This window comes from Neophocaena asiaeorientalis, unplaced genomic scaffold, assembly GCF_003031525.2.
Source record: "Neophocaena asiaeorientalis asiaeorientalis breed wild unplaced genomic scaffold, Neophocaena_asiaeorientalis_V1.1 scaffold337, whole genome shotgun sequence".
In the NCBI taxonomy this organism is placed as follows: Eukaryota; Metazoa; Chordata; class Mammalia; order Artiodactyla; family Phocoenidae; genus Neophocaena; species Neophocaena asiaeorientalis.
The window spans coordinates 491,801-509,604 of NW_020175054.1; the positions used below are offsets into that span (position 1 = coordinate 491,801).

Below are 17,804 nucleotides of genomic sequence, written 5' to 3' on the forward strand. Positions count from 1 at the left end.
GCAGGGACTCTGCACAGTCCCCCAAGTCGCTCACCCACAAAAGGACCTACAGCGATGAGGCCAGCCAGGTGCGAGCCGCTCCTCCCCGGGCCCTTCTTGACCTTCAGGGCCACCTTGACGGGGCCTCCCGCTCCTCTCTCTGCGTCAACGGGAGCCACATTTACACTGAGGAGCCCCAGGGGCCCCTGCGGCACCGCAGCTCCATCTCTGGCCCCCTGCACACTGTCTCCTCCCGACCCTCTGAGGAGGGTCCGCGCTCTGCGGATGACTCCTGGGGCAGAGGCAGCCCCCGCACCGGCAGCTCAGAGGCGGTGCCTGGACAGGAGGAGCTGAGCCCGCAGGTGCTGGCCGTCGGGGCCCGCTGCTCTGGAGAGGAGGAGGGGGCCTGGCCCTCAGAGGGGAGGCCGGTGCAGGTCGCCACACCTATGGTGGCCTCCTCTGAGGCTGTGGCCGAGAAGGAGGGAGCCCGGAAGGAGGAGCGGAAGCCCCGGATGGGCCTTTTCCACCATCACCACCAGGGGCTGAGTCGGAGCGAGATGGGGCGCCGAGGCTCTCTGGGGGAGAAGGGGGTTCCCACTCTGGGGGCCTCCCCACACCACTCGTCCAGTGGGGAGGAAAAGGCCAAAAGTAGCTGGTTTGGCTTGAGAGAAGCCAAGGAACCAACTCAGAAACCCAGGTACGTCCTTGGCAAGACCAGCTTTGATCCCTGGGATGAATGCTGGGGTATTTGCACCGAACCCCGGGGCAGGGAGGATGGGGCAGGATGGAACCCTTGGGCAGGCTGCTGGGGCTCTGGCTTTGCATGGTTGAGCGGGGAACCCTGTCTCCCTAAGCCGCGGCTTGTTGTCTGCACGTGGACGCAGGTGAGTTGAAGGGCACAGCGCTCTGGGGGTCCTGTGGGCCTCACTTCCTGAGTTGGCACACCCATCCCCTGCGGGAGGGGGAGGAATAGGACAAAAGCAGGAAAGGCGGTTTGTATGAATTCTTTGCTTCCCAACCTCTACCTCTTGCCCCCTGGCCTCAAGGTCACCAAGCTTTGGCAGGTAGAGAGGTGCCCCACCCTTTCTGAAGCTAGATGACTTCCCACCAGCTGTCCCAGCTGTCTCTGTGCTCTCTTCTCTCTGGGAGATGGGGGTTGAGTAATTGATGTGTCCACCCCCTCCCCTATATACTCACCCCCGGTTGCTCCCCGGCCTTGGCCAGAGGCTGTGGGCAGCTCCCCTGTAATCTGTGACCTACCCTGTGTCCTTAGAGACTCTTGGGGCTCTGGCCCTCTCTGGTGTCTCTTGGTCTTGGGGTATGGCAAGTGCTGATGGCGGCTGCTCTGTTTTGAATATGCTGAGTCCCACCTGGGAGAGGAATGCAGGAGTCCTTCAGCCTAGGCCTGGGACAGAGTCCCTAGCCCTCACCCTGGCCCTCTGATCTCCTCCTAAGTTGGAGCCAGCGGAGGCTGCTTCACTACCCAGCAGGGCCCAGGGAGGGGCTCCGGGCTTTGGCCAGGAGCAGGTGTCCCCCTCTGCCAAGGGCCCAGGGCCAGCCCTGGACAGGAGCATCTGTGACAACCCCAGCCAGTGTGGCAAGGGCGGCCGTTACTGTTCTCTCAGCAAGCCTGCCTGTCCCCATCAGTGGATATGTGGGCCGGAGGCGGGGTGGGAAGAGTGGGCGCAGTGGTAAAGGGCCAGGAGATAGGGCAGAGGGAGGGGCCCTAAACCTCTTCCCCAGCAGAGGGGAGAAGACTCCTGAAGTCCTGGTTCTTTTCTTTCCCTGTGAAATTCTGAGTTTGCTCAGAGGACCAGGGAGAGAAATGCAGGGCCTTTCAGGTTTGAGCCCTGGCCGCCTGGCAGCTCTCCGTACAGCCTCATAGATGGGTGTGTGGGGTGGATCAGTCTCTGGGTGATGTCTCCCCTGCTTAGGAGCAGCTTCGGTTCCCTGCTGCCCAGCCCTACTCACCGGAGCCCAGGGGAACTGCTGGCTACCTGCAGCCTAGAGGAAGAAGGGGATGGGCCTTTCTCAGATGCCCAGGCTGAGCTGGTGGCCGTGTGACAACTCAGAGGTTGTAGGTGGTGTGGTGGAGGGAGGGGCACAGACCATGGGCTCAGTGCTGTTGTCCATGGGGTGTCTCTGGGCCTCTTCCAGGGTGGGATGGATGTGGGGGACGTTTCTCTGTGAGGTCGTTTCTAGGCGAGTGCCAGGCTTTGGGCTCAGAGCTCTGCAGGCCATGACTGAGTGATGTTGTGGTTGCCGTTGCTGGTGCTACAGCCTCTGTTTTCCTTCTGTTTCTCCATGTCTCCTGATGGCCTTTCAGAGGCAAGGGAAGTTGGGTGATGGATGAACATAAGGGAGCTGAGGGTTTTGCCCTTCTCGTACTTGAATTCCAAGCTCGTCCTCTGCAGGTCGGAGGGCAGATGGGGCCTCCTGCCCTCCCTGGGACCCATTTGCTTACAGTGGCTGAAGGGGCAGGCTTTGCCTCCAGGCAGGGTGGGAGGGACTATTCTTGGGGTGCACTGACCTGGCCTGCAGAGGTGTGAGACCTGGACATTGAGCCCTGTCAGCATCACGCTGGCCCTGTGTGCCTCTGAGGCAAGGGCTGGCCTGGAAGAAACCACCCTTGGTGCTTGCCCAGAGGTCTTGGGGCCTTTGAGGAGAGAATAAGAGGTGAGCTGACTTGCGGCAGGAAGCCATAAGTTGGACACCTAGAACTGGAGTGACCGAATGTAGCTGCGAGACACCCAAGGGGATCCTGTCCACAGGTCCAGAGGTTTGGGTGCCTCTGCCCTGGGGCTACCATTGCAGATTGCTGGGTGTTCCCCACTAGGCAGGGCAGCGGCGCCCTCTAGTGTTCCCACATTGCACTGAGGCCCCGTGCAGAGGCCAGAAGCAGTATGTGCTATGCGCAGTATCCAGAGAAAAAACTGTTGCTGTTGGAGAAGGCAGCAGCTGGGAGAGGCCGGGAAGATGGTCCTCCTGTTCCTCCTGACCTGTCCCTCATCTGCCAGGTCCCATGACTGTTACACTAGCCCCCACCAGCATGTGGGCGGGGGGCTGGGGAGTGGCTGGTTGAGGTTTGGGCCACAGAACTCATCCCTGCTCACCAGCCCCGCTGTGAGCCATTCACCCTGAGCTGCAGCACAGGTCACTTTAGTGTGTGTTTAGGACCATCAAGACCGTGTATGTTGAAACCGCCAGTGCCAAAACGAATTGTCTTTGTGTCTGTCCCTTTCTGACCCTTTTAGGGTATGTGTAAGCTTTCTGAGAGCAGGTCATCTCAAGCTCCCGTGTCCCCTCCCCTCACACTGACCACAGAACTTTGTGCACAGTAGGAGATCAAGTGTTAGATACAGACATTTTTTTAAATTGGGGGTAAGCATGGCCCAACACAGAGGTAAGTGTATCGTGGTGGCCTTCAGCAGTCTCTGCATCTGCCCCAGCCCCTCACCAGGTGGTGAATAGTGAGGTCCTGATGAGCCTGGAGTGTGCGCTGGCTGCCAAGAGAGCTCGGGGTCTCAGCGGCGTTCGCAGTGGTGTAAATGTGTAACTGTGTTGTATGCCAGTGACTTAGAGTTAGTGTGGCCATAAATCCTGTTTGTGCCTGTTTTCCTGGCATAGTTAATAGTGCCCCTTTACTCTATTAAAAACATTCTGGTTTGGAAGATAAATTATATGGTCTGCCTACTTAGAGCATACAAGGCCCCACTGTGTCACCTCACTGTGCCCAGATGAAGGGAGAGGATGTGTCCAGTCATGTTTCCTGGACATCGGGGCACATCTCAGACAGACACCAGGAGATGGAGCCTTAGGAGAGCAGGCTGAAGGCATTTTGGCTGGGATGGGTATGCCTGAAAGGCTGGCTTTAGCCTTTTCAGGGCGTGCCTGTGGGAGAGTCTTTGCAGATCCACATGCCACCTCTGGGACCAATGCATGGAAATAACAAGGACACATAGCTCATCTCAGTCTAAGGAAGAGCTGTTCACCAGTGAAACCTGGCCCCTAGCTACAGAGGTGTCCTGGTGGTGTAGTGAGTTACCCAGCAATGGCTGTGTTTAAGAAGAAGGGGGGCTGTTGGAGGGAACAGGTGATGGCTGTATTAAGTGGCCGGTTCATCCAATTGCTCTAAGGTTCTTAAGCAACAGTAAGGCCCTGAAGTTTTATTCTGTCAGGTCAAAGGGGCAGAGACATTTGGACTTCTGATTTCTTTCCCCAACTTTTGGTCCTAAAAGAGAAGACAAGTCAGCATATGTTGTAGCCCCTGCTGCTTGGCGGGGGAACAGCAATGTGCTGGGCTACCATGGTGGGTTCTGTCCTCTGAGCATACCCTGCAAAGATGACCACACATGGGAATGTGTCTCTGATCTGATCTGTGCCAGGTGGAATGGTAGGCAGGGGAATTTTTTTTTTTTTTTTTTTTTGGCTGTGCCACACAGCTTGTGGGACGGTAGTCCCCTGACCAGGGATTGAACCTGGGCCCTCAGCAGTGAGAGTGTGGAGCCCTAACCACTGGACCTCCAGGGAATTCCCGGGAGGGGACTTTTTCAAGTAAGAACTTTCAGAATGTGCGCCTGATGTTGAGCAAGGGTGAGGGAGGCATGGGGGCATGGGGACGTGTTACTGGGTAGGAGGGATGGACAAGAGGCTCTCAGAGGTTGTGCTGGCTCTGGGGAGGCTGCCAGGCCTGGCATCTGGGGCACACCTTCCTCCAGGGAAAGCCCTTTGCTGGTTCCATACCAACAGGTTTGTGTGCACCTCTGGGTAGCCAGTGCGGGGAGGGTTGCCAGCCGAGCCTGGGGCTCCCAGCCCTTTCCCTGCCCTCTCCTGCCCTGCGGTTCTGACAGTCAGCCAGACTGCTGCAAGACTGTAAGAGTGAGTGGGGTCAGGCTGGGGCTGAGGGATGTAGAGCTAAGCTTGGTGCTATTTAATGTTGATGGAGCTGCTTCCATCAGATCCCTCTGTCCACTTGTCATACAGGGTACTGGGGAGAGACAGCTCAGAGTCCCCCAGCCCTGTTCCTGGGGGCTGAGTCCTGCTGGCAGGGTTGGGCTGTGTCGGGAGTGGGTGCTCCAATGGTGGGGGTGGGCTGAGGGCAGGGTCTTGACCCACATGGTGGTGGTACCTTGCTCTCCTTGGTCCCCAAGGTAGATATATCTCGATGAAGGGAGAAAAGGGGCCTTTGGAGGTGTTGGGACTCTGGGCTCAGGATCCTCCCTCTTTCGGTGTCTTTACCGTGCCTTGACCGCAGAGGCAGAGCTGTTCTGGGAAGCCCTGGTGGGGTGGGAGAGGACGGGACTTTCTATGCCCGCCCTGGCCGGGAGTTATTGTCGGGCAGAAACAGAATTAGGAGAGTCTCTGGAAGCTAGATTCTTAAGAGAAACCCAGGGGTGGGGATCTGGCTGTGTCTTGCCTGTGAGGCTGGGCTCATAGACTCCAGCCTGTCTGGGTAGCCCACCTGTGCTGCTGGTTGAACTGGACTCCTTCCCATTGCCTGCCCCCGGTGTCTGCGGATGAGCTGGCCCTGCCTCTGCCCAGCTCTGTGTGGGACCTGCTCCATCTGGCCCCTGGGTTCCCGGAAGAATCCTGGCTCCAGACTCCTGGGCCTCTTTCCATAGGTGCCCCTCCTACCCCAACCATCGTTCCTCGTGGGCTGATGGGTGAGGCCTGGCTTCTGGGACCTCAGGGCTCGCCCCGAGCATTTCCCCGTGGGAAGAAGCAGCTTGAGTGGAGAAGGTGGATGTGTAGGAGTTCTTCAGGATGTTTCCACCTGGGCTGGCAGGGGTCAAGGAATGGGGGTCTTGGGGCTTAGAGGGGGGCTGAAGGTGGGGGTCAAATAGCAGGCAAATCCAGGCCACTGACAGGCCACTGAAGTCTGGGCTCAGCTGCAAGGAGCCTCAAACCATTGTCAGACTGCTGAAAGCAGGGGTGTTGGGTCCCCCTTTTCCCCTGCACTGTCTTTCTGGACTTCTGTCTGTGTCCGGGGGTTGTCCCGGGGAAGCCAAGAGCTCTAATTTTAGAGTCTATTCCTTCCCATTCCCCTCAAGTCAGCTGCATGCTGTAGATAAGGTACAAGTGCAGGACATGCCCCCTCCAAGAAGACCCTGGAGGGGACACCTGAAGGCCAGCACGTATCTTGGGGAGCGTGAGTGTATTATCAAGGAGAGGATTTCCCAGGGGGGCCAGGGATCTGTGCGGGGGACCCTGGGAGGCCCCTGGTGACATCCAGAGTTGCTGCTGCTGCCTCTGCTGCCACATCCCAGCCTCTGTCTCCCCAGCAGCGTCGCTTCCAAGGCTGGCCCGTGGGTGCCCTTGGTGAGGGAGGCTGCCTGCCACGTGCCAGGCCAGGTGGATGCCTGACAGCAGACATCCTCAGCAGTGTCTTGTCCTCCTTGGCCGGTTATGGTACCCTTCCCAGAAGCGAAAAGGCCACGTCCTCTCCAGCTGACACCTTGTCCTGCCTGTTCACAGCCCCATCATTACCTCTCATTTGTGCAAGGGTTCAGGAGAACCCAGGCTGTTTCAGGAGTCAGAATGTCGGGCACCGGCTGGTTTCTGTTAGTGCTGGCTTCATCCAGCCAAATACCTGGGCCTTGCTTTTCTCTGGTCTCTTTATCCTGTCCAAGCCAGCTGGTATTTTCTTTCCTCTGTCTCAGTCCATAAAGGGATGTCAGGTGCTTTCTGGTTGGTTCTTCAGGTGTCAGTCTGGCCTCGAGTAGTCGTCAGCATGGGGTAGTAGTTGGGATCACTCCTGTTAAGTGGGATTCTTGCTCCTCGGGGTTGGTGTGAGGACCAGATGAGCTCTGTCTAGAATCTTCATCCTTGGGTGATGCCTCGTCATGTACACGTCGGGGTCTTCCCTCCGTCCCCTGGCCCACGTGCCCGAGCCCAGCTCGGGGAGCACTGTGGCACCTCTTCCCCAGGCAGGTGGGGGGCAGGGGTGTGGTGTTCAGCAGGGGAGTTTCCAGTCTTGGCATTAACCAGGAGGCTCACGGTTTTGTCTCCCTCCACAGCCTGGACGTGTCTCCTCAGGTAGAATCTGACCCAGCTGCTCTTCCTCACCACGTCCCCTGCTCCCCCTGTACTCCGGCCCCCCCACTCCTGCTCCCACCTCTGCTCCTATGCTAAGCACTAACCTTTTTGCAGCCGCCTCCCCCGCTGTTGCCGCTGCTGCCGCTGCCACCGCCATCCCTGAAGCCACCCATGGGGATTCTTGGGTCTTACCAACCCGTTCCTCTCCTCCCTGCAGAGCAACCCTTTCTTCGAGGAGCTCATAGCCGACATAGCACTAAACTCTCCTTCACCTGCTCCCTCTCTCCCCAGTGCCTCGAGGGCCAGCCCCACTCCCCTGGCCTCCCCTGGGAAAGCCCCGCCTGAGTGGGACGACACCTTCAACATCTTTGCTGCCAGCAGGCTGCGTCCAGAGGCCAGGAGTGAGATCCTGGCCCCAGCAGGAGTGGGGCTGGAGGTGACTGGGCAGCAAGACCCAGGCCCTGGGGCCGTGACAATGAAAGCAGCTGAGCCCCAGGGGGACCCTGGGGGAGGAGAAAGAGGTGGGAGCAGCGTGTGGCTGGAGCCCAGAGTTCCTCTGGACTTGGGACTGGACCTTCAGAGCATGAGTGTGGTTGACCCGGGGCCCCTCGGGGCGGAAGGCGCCTGCCTGCCCTCCGCGTCAGCCCAGCTGCACCCGAGAGCCTCAGACTCTGAAGCAGACAGGGAGTTGCCCGCCCCAGGAGGGGAAGCAGGGCAGGGTCTGGCAGACAGTGCGACGTCTCTGTTTAGCTCCCCAGAAGTGATCAGTGTGTGGGAGAGGCTGCCTGGGCCAGACAGCGCCCCTGAGGGCCAGGACGAGGAGGCCTCCCGAGATGGCAGCCAGCTTTTCCATGAGCTCGACACAGTTGACGATTCCTGGCCGTGGGATGTGGTCACCGTTTCTCCTGCAGCTGAGGCTTCCTCACCAGTCCTGCGGGGAGAGTCCGACGAGCCGCCCACTCCCCAGATGCAGCCAGAGTCGCCAGAACCTGTGAGCCCCAAGAGGAGTGAGGGGCTTCCCCCACTGGAGCTGGAGTCAGAGCCCGAACCTGAGTGGGTGTCGAACGAGGGGCTGCAGCCCAACACAGCACCGCCCAAGCCACCGCGTCTCCTCATACCCTCAGATTCCCAGGAGGCAGCGGTGGAGGAAGAGAAGGAGAAAGCAGCAGGGGGGCTGGGTAGCAGGGCGTCAGAGATGGGAGGAGAAGATGTTTTCCCAAGTGCGTTGATTGCTGGTCCCCAGGCGGCCGAGGAGGAGGAGGGCGGCGAGAAGCCGGAGTCAGAGTCTGACAGCCACTCTGGAGCCACGCTGGGTGGGCCAGGCCTGGAAGATCTAGCAGAGGATGCCAGCCCTCCTGTGTCTGGGCCCTGCCTATCTCGGCCCACCAGCTGTCCTCAGGGTCCTGCCCCTACACCCTCAAAGACCTTGGCTCTTCAGAGTCAGCAGATCTGGGTGGCTCCAGAGAGAGGAGAAGGCCCTGAGGCTCCTGAGGCCCAGAGCCAGGAACCAGTAGGAGAGGCACATGGGTTCCTGTCAGGCAGCTCCCAGCAGGCTGACTTGTGGGTCTCGGAAGAGGATGCCTTGAACCCCTTCTTGCCTCAGGGGAGCCAAGATCCCCCCAGCCTCCCGTCCACATCCCTTCCAGGGTCCAGGGACCCTTCCGTCCACTGTGGTCCTGAAGAGCTGCCCACCCCCGCAGAACCTGCCTTTCCGCGGCCCCCTCTCCCACCCTGGGCCAGCCGCCACCACAGGGGGCCCAGCCCTCCGTGCTCGCCCCTGCCTGGAGCCTGGCCCCTGACCTCTTCCTCCCCGCCCCCCGGGGAGCCAGCCTCCCCCACTGGGAGCTCCCCCCCTCCACTTGGGGAGGACCACGCTGCAGTCACCCCAGCCTCCCCGCTTGCGCTTCTGCCCTTGGAGACACGACCAGCTGAGGAGCCACAGCCCAGTGCCAGGTGAGCGGGCACCCAGAAACCAGTCTCTAGGAGGAAGGGGGGTGCAGAGCAGCCCAAGTGCTGAGGTGTTCACATTCCAGCTTCAGCTCCTCCAGGGGTCGGTGAGGGGTTCCTTCACCCCAAGGCAGGACGGCGGAAGCTTTGGAGACGTGAGCCTTCCGTGGTACTGTCTCTGAAGCTGCTTCCTCTTGGGACCTTGGACCAGCAGGTGCCCCCGTAAGCCGGGGGTTTGGGGGATGATGATGAGGAGGTGGGGAGAGGTGATATGGGCCAGCAGGGAAAGGGGGATGTGAGCTCGGGTTCTCAGCACAGGAGGGGCTAGGGCAGTGCAGCTTGTCAAATGGCGGCCCTTGGGGGAGCAGACTGTGGAAGGCAGAGAGCCAGAGGGGAGGGACTGGTCCTGAGGTCAGAGAGGAGAGCCAAGATACCTTTAGAGGACAAAAGAAAAGCTAAGATGCTCCCCACATACATGACCCTCAGAAAAATGTTTTTTTCCTGACCCCAGCAGGTGCCTCATCGGTTTGCATTTGTGCCTTTCAGGGGGTGGTCCTGACGTGCTTAGGACTGTGCTGAGTGGACAGTGGGTGCCTGTGTGACTGTGGTCACTGTGGCATTGGTCTCTTTTGGAAGAATTATGAGGCCGTGACCTCACCGGGTGGCTGGTGAGGGGTGACCAGAGCTGAGGCCCGGAGAGACAGGTCACTGTGGGGAATGGCGTACGACTTAGCCGGGGCAGCAAAGTCCAGAGGGAGTCTAGCACTTCAGGAGACCTGAGTGAAGAAGTGGGGCGTGGGGAGGAGCAGAGGGGCACAGGCTCCAGCACTGGCCGGCCTCTGGGAGGCCCCCAGCCCACCAACTCATACCTTTGGTCATCCGGATTCACTGAGTGTCGACTGTGTGACAGGCCCTGAACAGAGATGAAAGACACGGTTCCCACCGTATTCCCAAGGAGTTCCCAATCCAGAGGGGAAGATAAAAGTGAACCGGGGAAGGGAAACCCCAGGGGGCCAGTGCTGATAGGCGAAAAGTGGGTGGGAAGGAGTCTGGGCTGCTCCCGACTGCTGTTCCAGTGGGAGGAGGTGATGCTGATCCCAGAGGTGAGAGAGAGGAGGTGGTTAGGGCTTCCTTGCTCTGATGACAGCATCCTCAGCTGGCCCTGCCACATTCCAGCACCACTTCTAATTATACTCACCACTTTCTGGAAGTTTTATTCTCCTCAGAGTTGGCGTCACATCTGTACTTGGCATGTTCCTTCCATCATGACGTTGATGGGCCAAGTAGAGCTGTCCCCATTTATCAGATGAGGAAATGGAGTCTATGAGAGCTGCAGGGTCCAGGGTCCCTCAGATGTGGTGGGGGGGGAAGTCAGACTGAGAGCCCAAGACTCCTGGCCCCCCATTCAGGGGGTTTTTATGCTGCACTGGTATTCCTGCCCTCCCTCAGCACAGCCCAAAGGTGGCATGAGAGCTGCCTTTACATCCTCACCCTTAATGTAAACTCCTAGATGGGCAGGAGGGGCTGGGATGTGTTCTTTTCCCTACCGTCTGCTCCCGCCTGGCTCTCTGCCTCTCCTCCCGGGTTGTGACCCTGAACCCACAGCCCTGTCCTGAGTATCAGAGCTGGCTTCTCTGGGTCTGGGTGGGCCTCCCTTCAGTGGTGTTCGGGGGCCTTGGGAGAAGCTGTTTTGCTTCCTCCTCCTGAATGGTCCACTTCCTCTGTGAAGTAAGTATACATTTAGGAGGTCCCCTAGAGGCAGGTTAAGTTGATGTGGAAGCTGACGCTTACAGTTTGGGTACCCGTGACAGGTACAAGGTGCTGGCGGATCCCAGAGGAGAGTCACCTTAGTCAGCGTGGGGGAATCAGGAAGGTTTCCTGGAGGAAAGGGAATTGCACAGCTTTGAAACATGAGTAGGCGTTAGCAGGCCAACAGGCAGAGGGGCAGTGTTCCAGACACAGCAGCAGCTTTTACAAGAACCTAAAGACGAGAGAGAGCACGTTTTCCTCTGGCTGGAGTGAATGAGGGAGTAGGGGGTCAGGAAGAAAGGGCAGGGGCCAGGTTGTGTTAGAGATTGTGTTTTCTTACCTTGATAGGGAGTCACTGGGGAGGCGAGACCCTTATCCCACACACACAGAATGGAGGAGTGGTTGGAGGTGGGCACGATTGCCCTGGAGGAGCTGATTTAGCAGTTGGGTGTGGCTGGAAAAAGGTTTACTCAACGCTGGCTTGGAGAGGGGGGGATAGTGTGAGAGAAGGTGAGAAGGGCTTGATGTTTGTCAAGGCTGAGGTGGGAGTGGGGGCGTTCCGAGGGGTTCCCAGGTTTCTGACTAGAGCCGTAAGAGGCTAATGGTGCCTGGCACTCACTGTGAGGGAGCGTAGGAAAGGGCAGGCAGGCTGGAGGGGAGTGTGGATTCCTCTGGAGCCAGCCTGCAACTGTCTGCCTAGGTCTAGAGCTCAGGGGTGAGGTCTGGGCTGGAGATGGAGATTAGAGGTGGAGGGGAGAGAACCCAGGGGCAGACCCTCAGTTGAGCCTGGGAAGGATGTCAGGTGTCAGGAAACCAGACGGAGGTCTTGGGGAAAACCAGGGAGGAGAGCAGTCCAAAGGAAAGAGTGAGTGAGCACTCCAAGGGTCAGTTCTGCAGAGAGGTCAGTGAGGTGAGAACTGAGGGGTTGGTGGCCTCAGCAGGAACACTTGTCACGGGCCGGTGGGGGCCACTGTCCTAAAGGGTTGAGGAGTCAACGAAAGGTGGGAACTTGTAGAGACAGAATGTGGTCCACATGCTCTGGAGAGGCTGGGTGAGGAGGAAGAAGAGGTGGGGATGATTGAGGGTGAGGGCTAGGCGAAGACAAGGCCAAGGGAGGGTTTCTCAGGCCTCTGTAAATGCTGATGGCAAGCAACTGGTAGAGGTGGGCGAGTGACCAAGCACCCCAGTTTGCCCAGGTCTTCCTTGGCTTTAGCAGCACTGGAAGTCCCACATCCTAGGCATCCCCGGTCCTGGAAAAATTAGGAAACTGGGAGGACTGATCATCCTTCTAGAGAAACGTTACAGTAGAGAAGAGGAGGGAGGGGGGCCGGCTGGAGGGGGTGGCTCTGGCAAAGACTGGGATTAGGTACAGAGAAGTCTGCAGGACGGCCTCTGCTGTCCCTGTGAAGGGGGTGTGGGGCGCGACCCAAGGGAGTGAAGCGGGGAGGGGCAGGTGGTGGAGTGAGGAGAGCAGTGAGGGCAGGGGCGTGGGGGGGCAGTCACCGCCAGGCGGTGAGACCTGCTGGCCCCACAGAGAAGGTGGCCCCTCTTTTCCTTGTGCCACCCATCCCTCCCCATAACGCATCTCCTTTCTGTCTTCGCAGTCCCCACCCTGTGAAGCCCCTCAGTGCTGCCCCAGTGGAGGGCAGCCCTGACAGGAAGCAGCCCCGCTCTAGTCTGAGTACAGCCCTGAGCAGCGGGCTGGAGAAGCTCAAGACAGTCACATCTGGCAGCATTCAGCCTGTGGCTCCGGCCCCCCAGGTTGGCCAGATTGTGGACGCCAAGAGGCTGAAGGTGAGGCCCAGCAGGGTGCCTGGGGCGTCAGAGCAGACGTTTGGTGCTGTGAAGAGACGTCGGGTGTCTCGAGGTCAGGGGCCGGGTGCTGGGCAGGGTGGAGCAAGGAGCAATCCTGGCCCCCCTCACCAGAGCCTTGAAGCCAGTTAGGCTGTCCCTGGCATTGGGACAGAGGCAGCTCCTAGGGCCCGTGTGGGGAAACTGGGGTGCGGGTGGGCCTGAGGCTGTCCTGCTCACTCTTACTCCCTCTGGCCTCAGGACTCTGGTGTGCTGGACCAGTCAGCCAAATACTACCACCTGACCCACGACGAGCTCATCGGTCTGCTCCTGCAGCGGGAGCGGGAGCTGAGCCAGCGCGACGAGCACGTGCAGGAGCTAGAGAGCTACATCGACCGGCTGCTGGTGCGGATCATGGAGACCTCGCCCACACTGCTGCAGATTCCCCCTGCTCCCCCCAAGTAGCCCTCTTCACCCCCATCCCCAGAGGCTTGGCGCAGACCCACTACCCAGCAGGGCTCGCGCCCTCCCTCCCTCCCTCCCTCCCTCCCGCTGAACTCTCACCTGGGTCTGGGTGCAGCCTGTCCTCTGTTGTCGCCCCTTGTTCCCCCTCTCTCCTGCCTCAACTGGGGCTGCTGGCAGGGGAGCCCTTTGGACTCCCATTGGCGCCATCAAGTTCTGTGTACAACTTGTGTCTTTGGAAGCCCTGAGTCTTTCCCATCTGCCTATTTTCATACCCCTTAGCTTTGGGGGCTCCAGGGAATTGGAGCAAAGAATTTCACCCTCAAGAGGGAGCAGGGGTGAGCTGCAATGGATGTGGTGGTATCTGGGACATACTTTATTACCCGCATTTCTTCCACGGCTAAACCCTTGTCCTCTCCACCTCCCTCCAGCCTCTGGAGGTCTCCTGGTAGTACTGGGGCTGTGGCAGGGACCAAGCGCCCAGTTCTCTGTGAGTTATGGGCAACCAAGGCACCTATTCTTCAGCCTCACGTCCAGTTCCCCTGGGAGCAGGGAGCCTGTATGGTCTAGTCTGCCGTGTCCCAAGTCTGACTGCTTTCAGCTGTTTGCCGAGCGAGTGCAGCGTGGATGGCGGGAGATGATGGGGGCCGCTCCCCACCCTCGTCTGCTGACTTTTGCATTGAGTGTCATGTGTGAGTGCATGGAGAGCTGGGACAGGAGTGGGGAGAGCACCTTCTCACCCACCTCCAGGCTTTGGGCTGCTTATGTTTGGGGATCAAGCCTCCAGCTCTGTTCTCATTGCCTGTCCAGATGCCAAAACTCTGTGCTGCTGCAGGGTTTGAACTTTTGGAAACCAAATAAAATGTGCCTTTTGTGGGTAGGGTCAAAAGCCTCCGGATGTAGATCTCTCCCCGTAGTTGGTGTCCCCCTCCCCTCCTGTTGAGCACATGGGGTTGGATCTTTTGGGGCCCTGGGAATGGGACAGGAGGGTGGGGGCAGCCCTGCTGCATGCTCTGCCCCTCCCCTAGAGTTAATTTCAGCTAAGGTTCCGGCCAGGCTGCCCTGCCATCCTCTCCTCCTCCCTCAACACAAATTGAGGAGGGTCCTAGGATAAAAACTACATTCTGGGAGTGGGAGGTCCCCCTCTGCCTATACTTAGGAAAAAGCCTTTCTTGCCCTCCCATTCACCCACTAGCTGCTGACTAGACCAGAGGGGTCTGCTCCATGTCCTTGCCTGTCTTGGCTGCAGTGCACTTTGAAACAAAGTGTCTGTCCTTTGGCCCGGCCCCTGGTTTGCTTGCAGAAAACACGACAGACTTGCCCATGGTATCTGCAGTGACTCTTTGGTGGCTGGGGGTACTCTGCCTTAGCATTGTGGGGTGAGGAGGTGCTGAAGGGGGATGCTTTTGGCCCACCGAGAAGGTGAGAGCTCCTCTGTGACTACCTCTTCTTCTTGAGACGGCCTGTGGGGTCACTCAGACAGCCGTGGAAAGGGATGTGCTCTCTGGGTCATGTCTTCCTTTTGCCAGGATGAAGCCGAGGAGTCCCACACATGGGGGAAAGCCCCTGTCATGTTATCTACCTTAAGAATCACTCGTCAGAGCTGAGGAGTGTTCACAGGTGCTCAAGACTTTGATCATGTTTTGGGAGGGTCATTGGGGGTTGGATGGGTGTCTCTTCAGGAGGAAGGGGATCACTCCTCCACTAGGTGTTCCTCTGGGCTCTATTCAGTCTCAGTCCTGATCCTGGTCTTCCACTCGCCCTTGATTATGGGCCTCCAAAATGCCCAGGGCAGGGATGTCTTCAGAAGAGTTTTGAGCTGAAGCCCGGGGTTCTTGTGGCTGTTTTTGCTCCTAGCCATAACTTGGAGGAGAGCTGCAGGTGGGGTGGGCAGGGAGCAGGCACAGTTCTGCTTTGCTGTTTGTCTTCCTAGTTGTAACGCCTGTTTATAAAGAGCTTGTTCTTTATGTTTTGAGCACTTTATGAAGAATAAAAAATTAACATACTGCAGGTGGCTCTGTTGTGTTACTGTTTTGATAAGTGTATGAAGGAGGCTTCCCTGGGGGAGAAAGCAGCCTTAAATCAAGATGATGCGGTTCTCGGATGATAACCGCCCCTGCCCTAACCTCAGGGGCAGCAGCACAGTGTTGCTGACCCGGCCGGGCTCTGTCTTTTCTCATTCCCGGGAAACCCACGTGTACCGAGTGATGTGGGGCATACAGAGGGATTTTAAAAGACTTGATTCCTACTCTCAAGCCACTTAGTCTAGTAGGGAAAGATGAGATACAAATCCAAGATACAAATGGTTTCTTCACGGCCAGCTAGACTTTCTCCAGCTAGGAAAAGTCCATTTCTTGTGGTTCGACATGGAAGAGGAACTGACTGCTACAGATCATGCAGTGTCCAGAAGGCATGGGCCAACCCAGCACTTCACCATAAGCCTAAGGAGATTCAAAGTGCGGGCGTGGGGGGAGGGGTGGGGGGGTGTTTAGTTTCCTAAGGTCAAAAACCAAACATTTCTACTGCCCTCTTGGGCAAAACAGGCAGCTGTCCCTCAGTCATTCCCGTAGCCCTTCCCCCCAGTCTGGCTCACTGACCAGATATTTCAGCTAGGAATCTGCTACTCTAATCTGCATGGGTGTTTATTATCCCTGCTAGTGCCTTGCTCTACAATCTGCAGTACTTCCCCCCTTACCTAAAGTCCTTGTAGCTGGTGCTTGTTAAGCACTTCTGCAACCCCCTTCCCCTCCCCCCACCCCAGTTCTCTTCCAGCCCAGGAACTGGGCCCAGGGGAGATCTCCGGTTGGTCAGAGGAAGTGAAGGCTGCCAAGGCTCTTAAGTCCTTGCTGTTTAACTCGTAGAGCAACAAATACTTGAGTTTCTGCTGTGAGCCCTCTCAGCTAGCACTAAGGACTTAGCAATGAATCCAAAAGTCACAACTGCTCTCTGGACCTCACAGTAGGAAAGGCAGATAGTCAAAACCACAAATAATTATAAATTGCAAGGGCTTGCGAAAGGAAAGTGCTGGCTGCTATAGGAATATGTAGTGGATTTTGCGGAAGCAGGGCGAGGATTGGCAAATGCAATATTTAGGCTGAGACCAGAAAGAGTCAGCATCAGGCTAAGATTAAAAAGTTAAGGTCTTTTGGGTCAATGGCGCGGCAAGCGCCCAGCATGCGCCAGGAACTGAGTTGGAGAGCAAAGGACGAGGGGCAGGGTGGCGACGGAAGGAACTGCATGAAGATTCTGCAGTGCAATTCTTTGTACAAAGTTTTCCGGGATTACCCTACTGTCTGGAGTCCTTGCCCATCTGGTGCAAGGGTCGGACCCACTTCAGTAGGACTCTTCTGGGCTGCAGCTCCAGGAGCGACGCCCACCGCAGCAACTCAAACTTCTAGGGGCAGGTAACCAGCGAGGGGTCGCTCGATGGCCCCCTATCGAGACCTTAAGAGTCGTACACGCACACTCCTCCCGGACTGCCGACGCCTGCAAAATTAGCAGCGGGAACCGAGACCCGGTCTGAGTCGGTGCAACTCTCCGCAGTCTACGGTTGTCAAGCTCCTTGACAAGAAAAACTACACTCCCCACAACCCCTTGCGCCTCCGGCTTGCTGCGGTTGCTTACGGCCAATCGGGAGAGGCAGCTGTGGCGGGGGCCGAGGAGGGACATTTTAAAAGGGCCGGAGCTTGCGGGCGTCAGTGGCCATGGCGGATACAGCGACTACAGCATCGGCGGCGGCGGCTAGTGCCGCTAACGCCTCGACCGATGCACCGCCTTTCCAGCTGGGCAAACCCCGCTTCCAGCAGGTGAGGACCGGGCTGTGGCTTGAGGGTCGGTGGGCAGCACAGGGAGGGCGAGCAAACTCCTCTCCAAAATCCTCTTTAGCCCTAGGGTCTCCGACCCGTGGCCACCAGGGAGCCTGCAGCTACTGCCTGGGGGAACCTCGGCCACAGTCGCCTTTTTCCCATTGGTCAGCGGGGTGGGCGAGGGCTCCCACCTTGGCTCCCTATTGGTCATCGGCGCCGTCACTCCCCATCCGCCCGTGCCCTCCAGTCCTTCCCGCCCGAGGCTCTCTGTGATTGGCCACTGCCCGCCGCGGCCCGGGATCCGAGCTCCCGGGTCTGAGCCGCTTCTGCAGGGTCTCTTGGGCAGGGAAGCCGTCCGCTTCAGGCGGAAAGTTCGAGTCCGGCCCTGGGTGAGAAGTTGGTGTGGCCGAGATGCCTTCTAACTTATTCCCCAGGTGGTGACCGACAGACATTCTTTCCGAGCTGCCCGCGGAGCCTCTGGGCAGCATCCGTGCCCCGCGGCCCCGCTCCCAGCCCTCCACCCCAATCAGGGTCCGCGGTGGGGATGGGTGAGGGCCGCGAGCCGAGGGGTACCCGCCGCCCGGCGACCCCTCTCCCCTCCGGCGGGGGATTCACTGACGTAGCGAGTCGGCCGGCTGGTGCCCTGCCGGAGATGGAGCGAGGACGTTCGGGGAGAGCCGGGGTGCGGAGGAAACGCTGTGTCATCCCAGGGGACCGCCGGCCGCTCGGAGGGTCCGCGTCCCCGGGAGCCTGCCCCAACCCCCTACCCCGCTGCGACCTCCACGGAGCGCTCTTCTCTGTCCGACCCGATATGGTTCTTCGGGGCACTGTGACAGTCGTCCTTTTCCTTCGGAACCCCAGACAGGGCGTCTCTAACTCGCCCTCGGCCCAGGAGACGGGGATAGGGTCCGCAGCCGGGACGTGCGGCCCGGGCTGGAGGCTGGGAAGGGCCGTTCTCACGCCGCATTCCCGGGTCCCCGCTGCCTCCAGCGATGAGGAAATGGACTTGGTTAGGAAAAGGGGCAAAGAGACTCA

The 17,804-nt window shown here is 58.7% G+C and overlaps 2 protein-coding genes across 4 annotated transcripts in view; both read left to right on the plus strand.

The window, feature by feature from the left end:
- The window catches only part of RAB11FIP5 (RAB11 family interacting protein 5), a 35,680-nt gene extending 20,709 nt beyond the window's left edge, over nt 1-14,971 (plus strand). The window contains exons 3-6 of one of the 2 annotated variants that reach the window (XM_024764000.1): nt 1-676; nt 7,306-8,967; nt 12,315-12,504; nt 12,763-14,971. In XM_024764000.1, the coding sequence (XP_024619768.1) occupies nt 1-676; nt 7,306-8,967; nt 12,315-12,504; nt 12,763-12,966 (2,732 nt within the window). In that variant the 3' untranslated portion in view covers nt 12,967-14,971. The remainder of the gene's footprint in view (nt 677-7,305; nt 8,968-12,314; nt 12,505-12,762) is intronic. The other variant, XM_024764002.1, reaches the window with a different exon arrangement.
- A 1,654-nt stretch (nt 14,972-16,625) lies between these two features.
- The window catches only part of SFXN5 (sideroflexin 5), a 119,812-nt gene continuing 118,633 nt past the window's right edge, over nt 16,626-17,804 (plus strand). For both annotated transcript variants that reach the window (XM_024763999.1, XM_024763996.1), the window contains exon 1: nt 16,626-16,769. In XM_024763999.1, the coding sequence (XP_024619767.1) occupies nt 16,668-16,769 (102 nt within the window). In that variant the 5' untranslated portion in view covers nt 16,626-16,667. The remainder of the gene's footprint in view (nt 16,770-17,804) is intronic.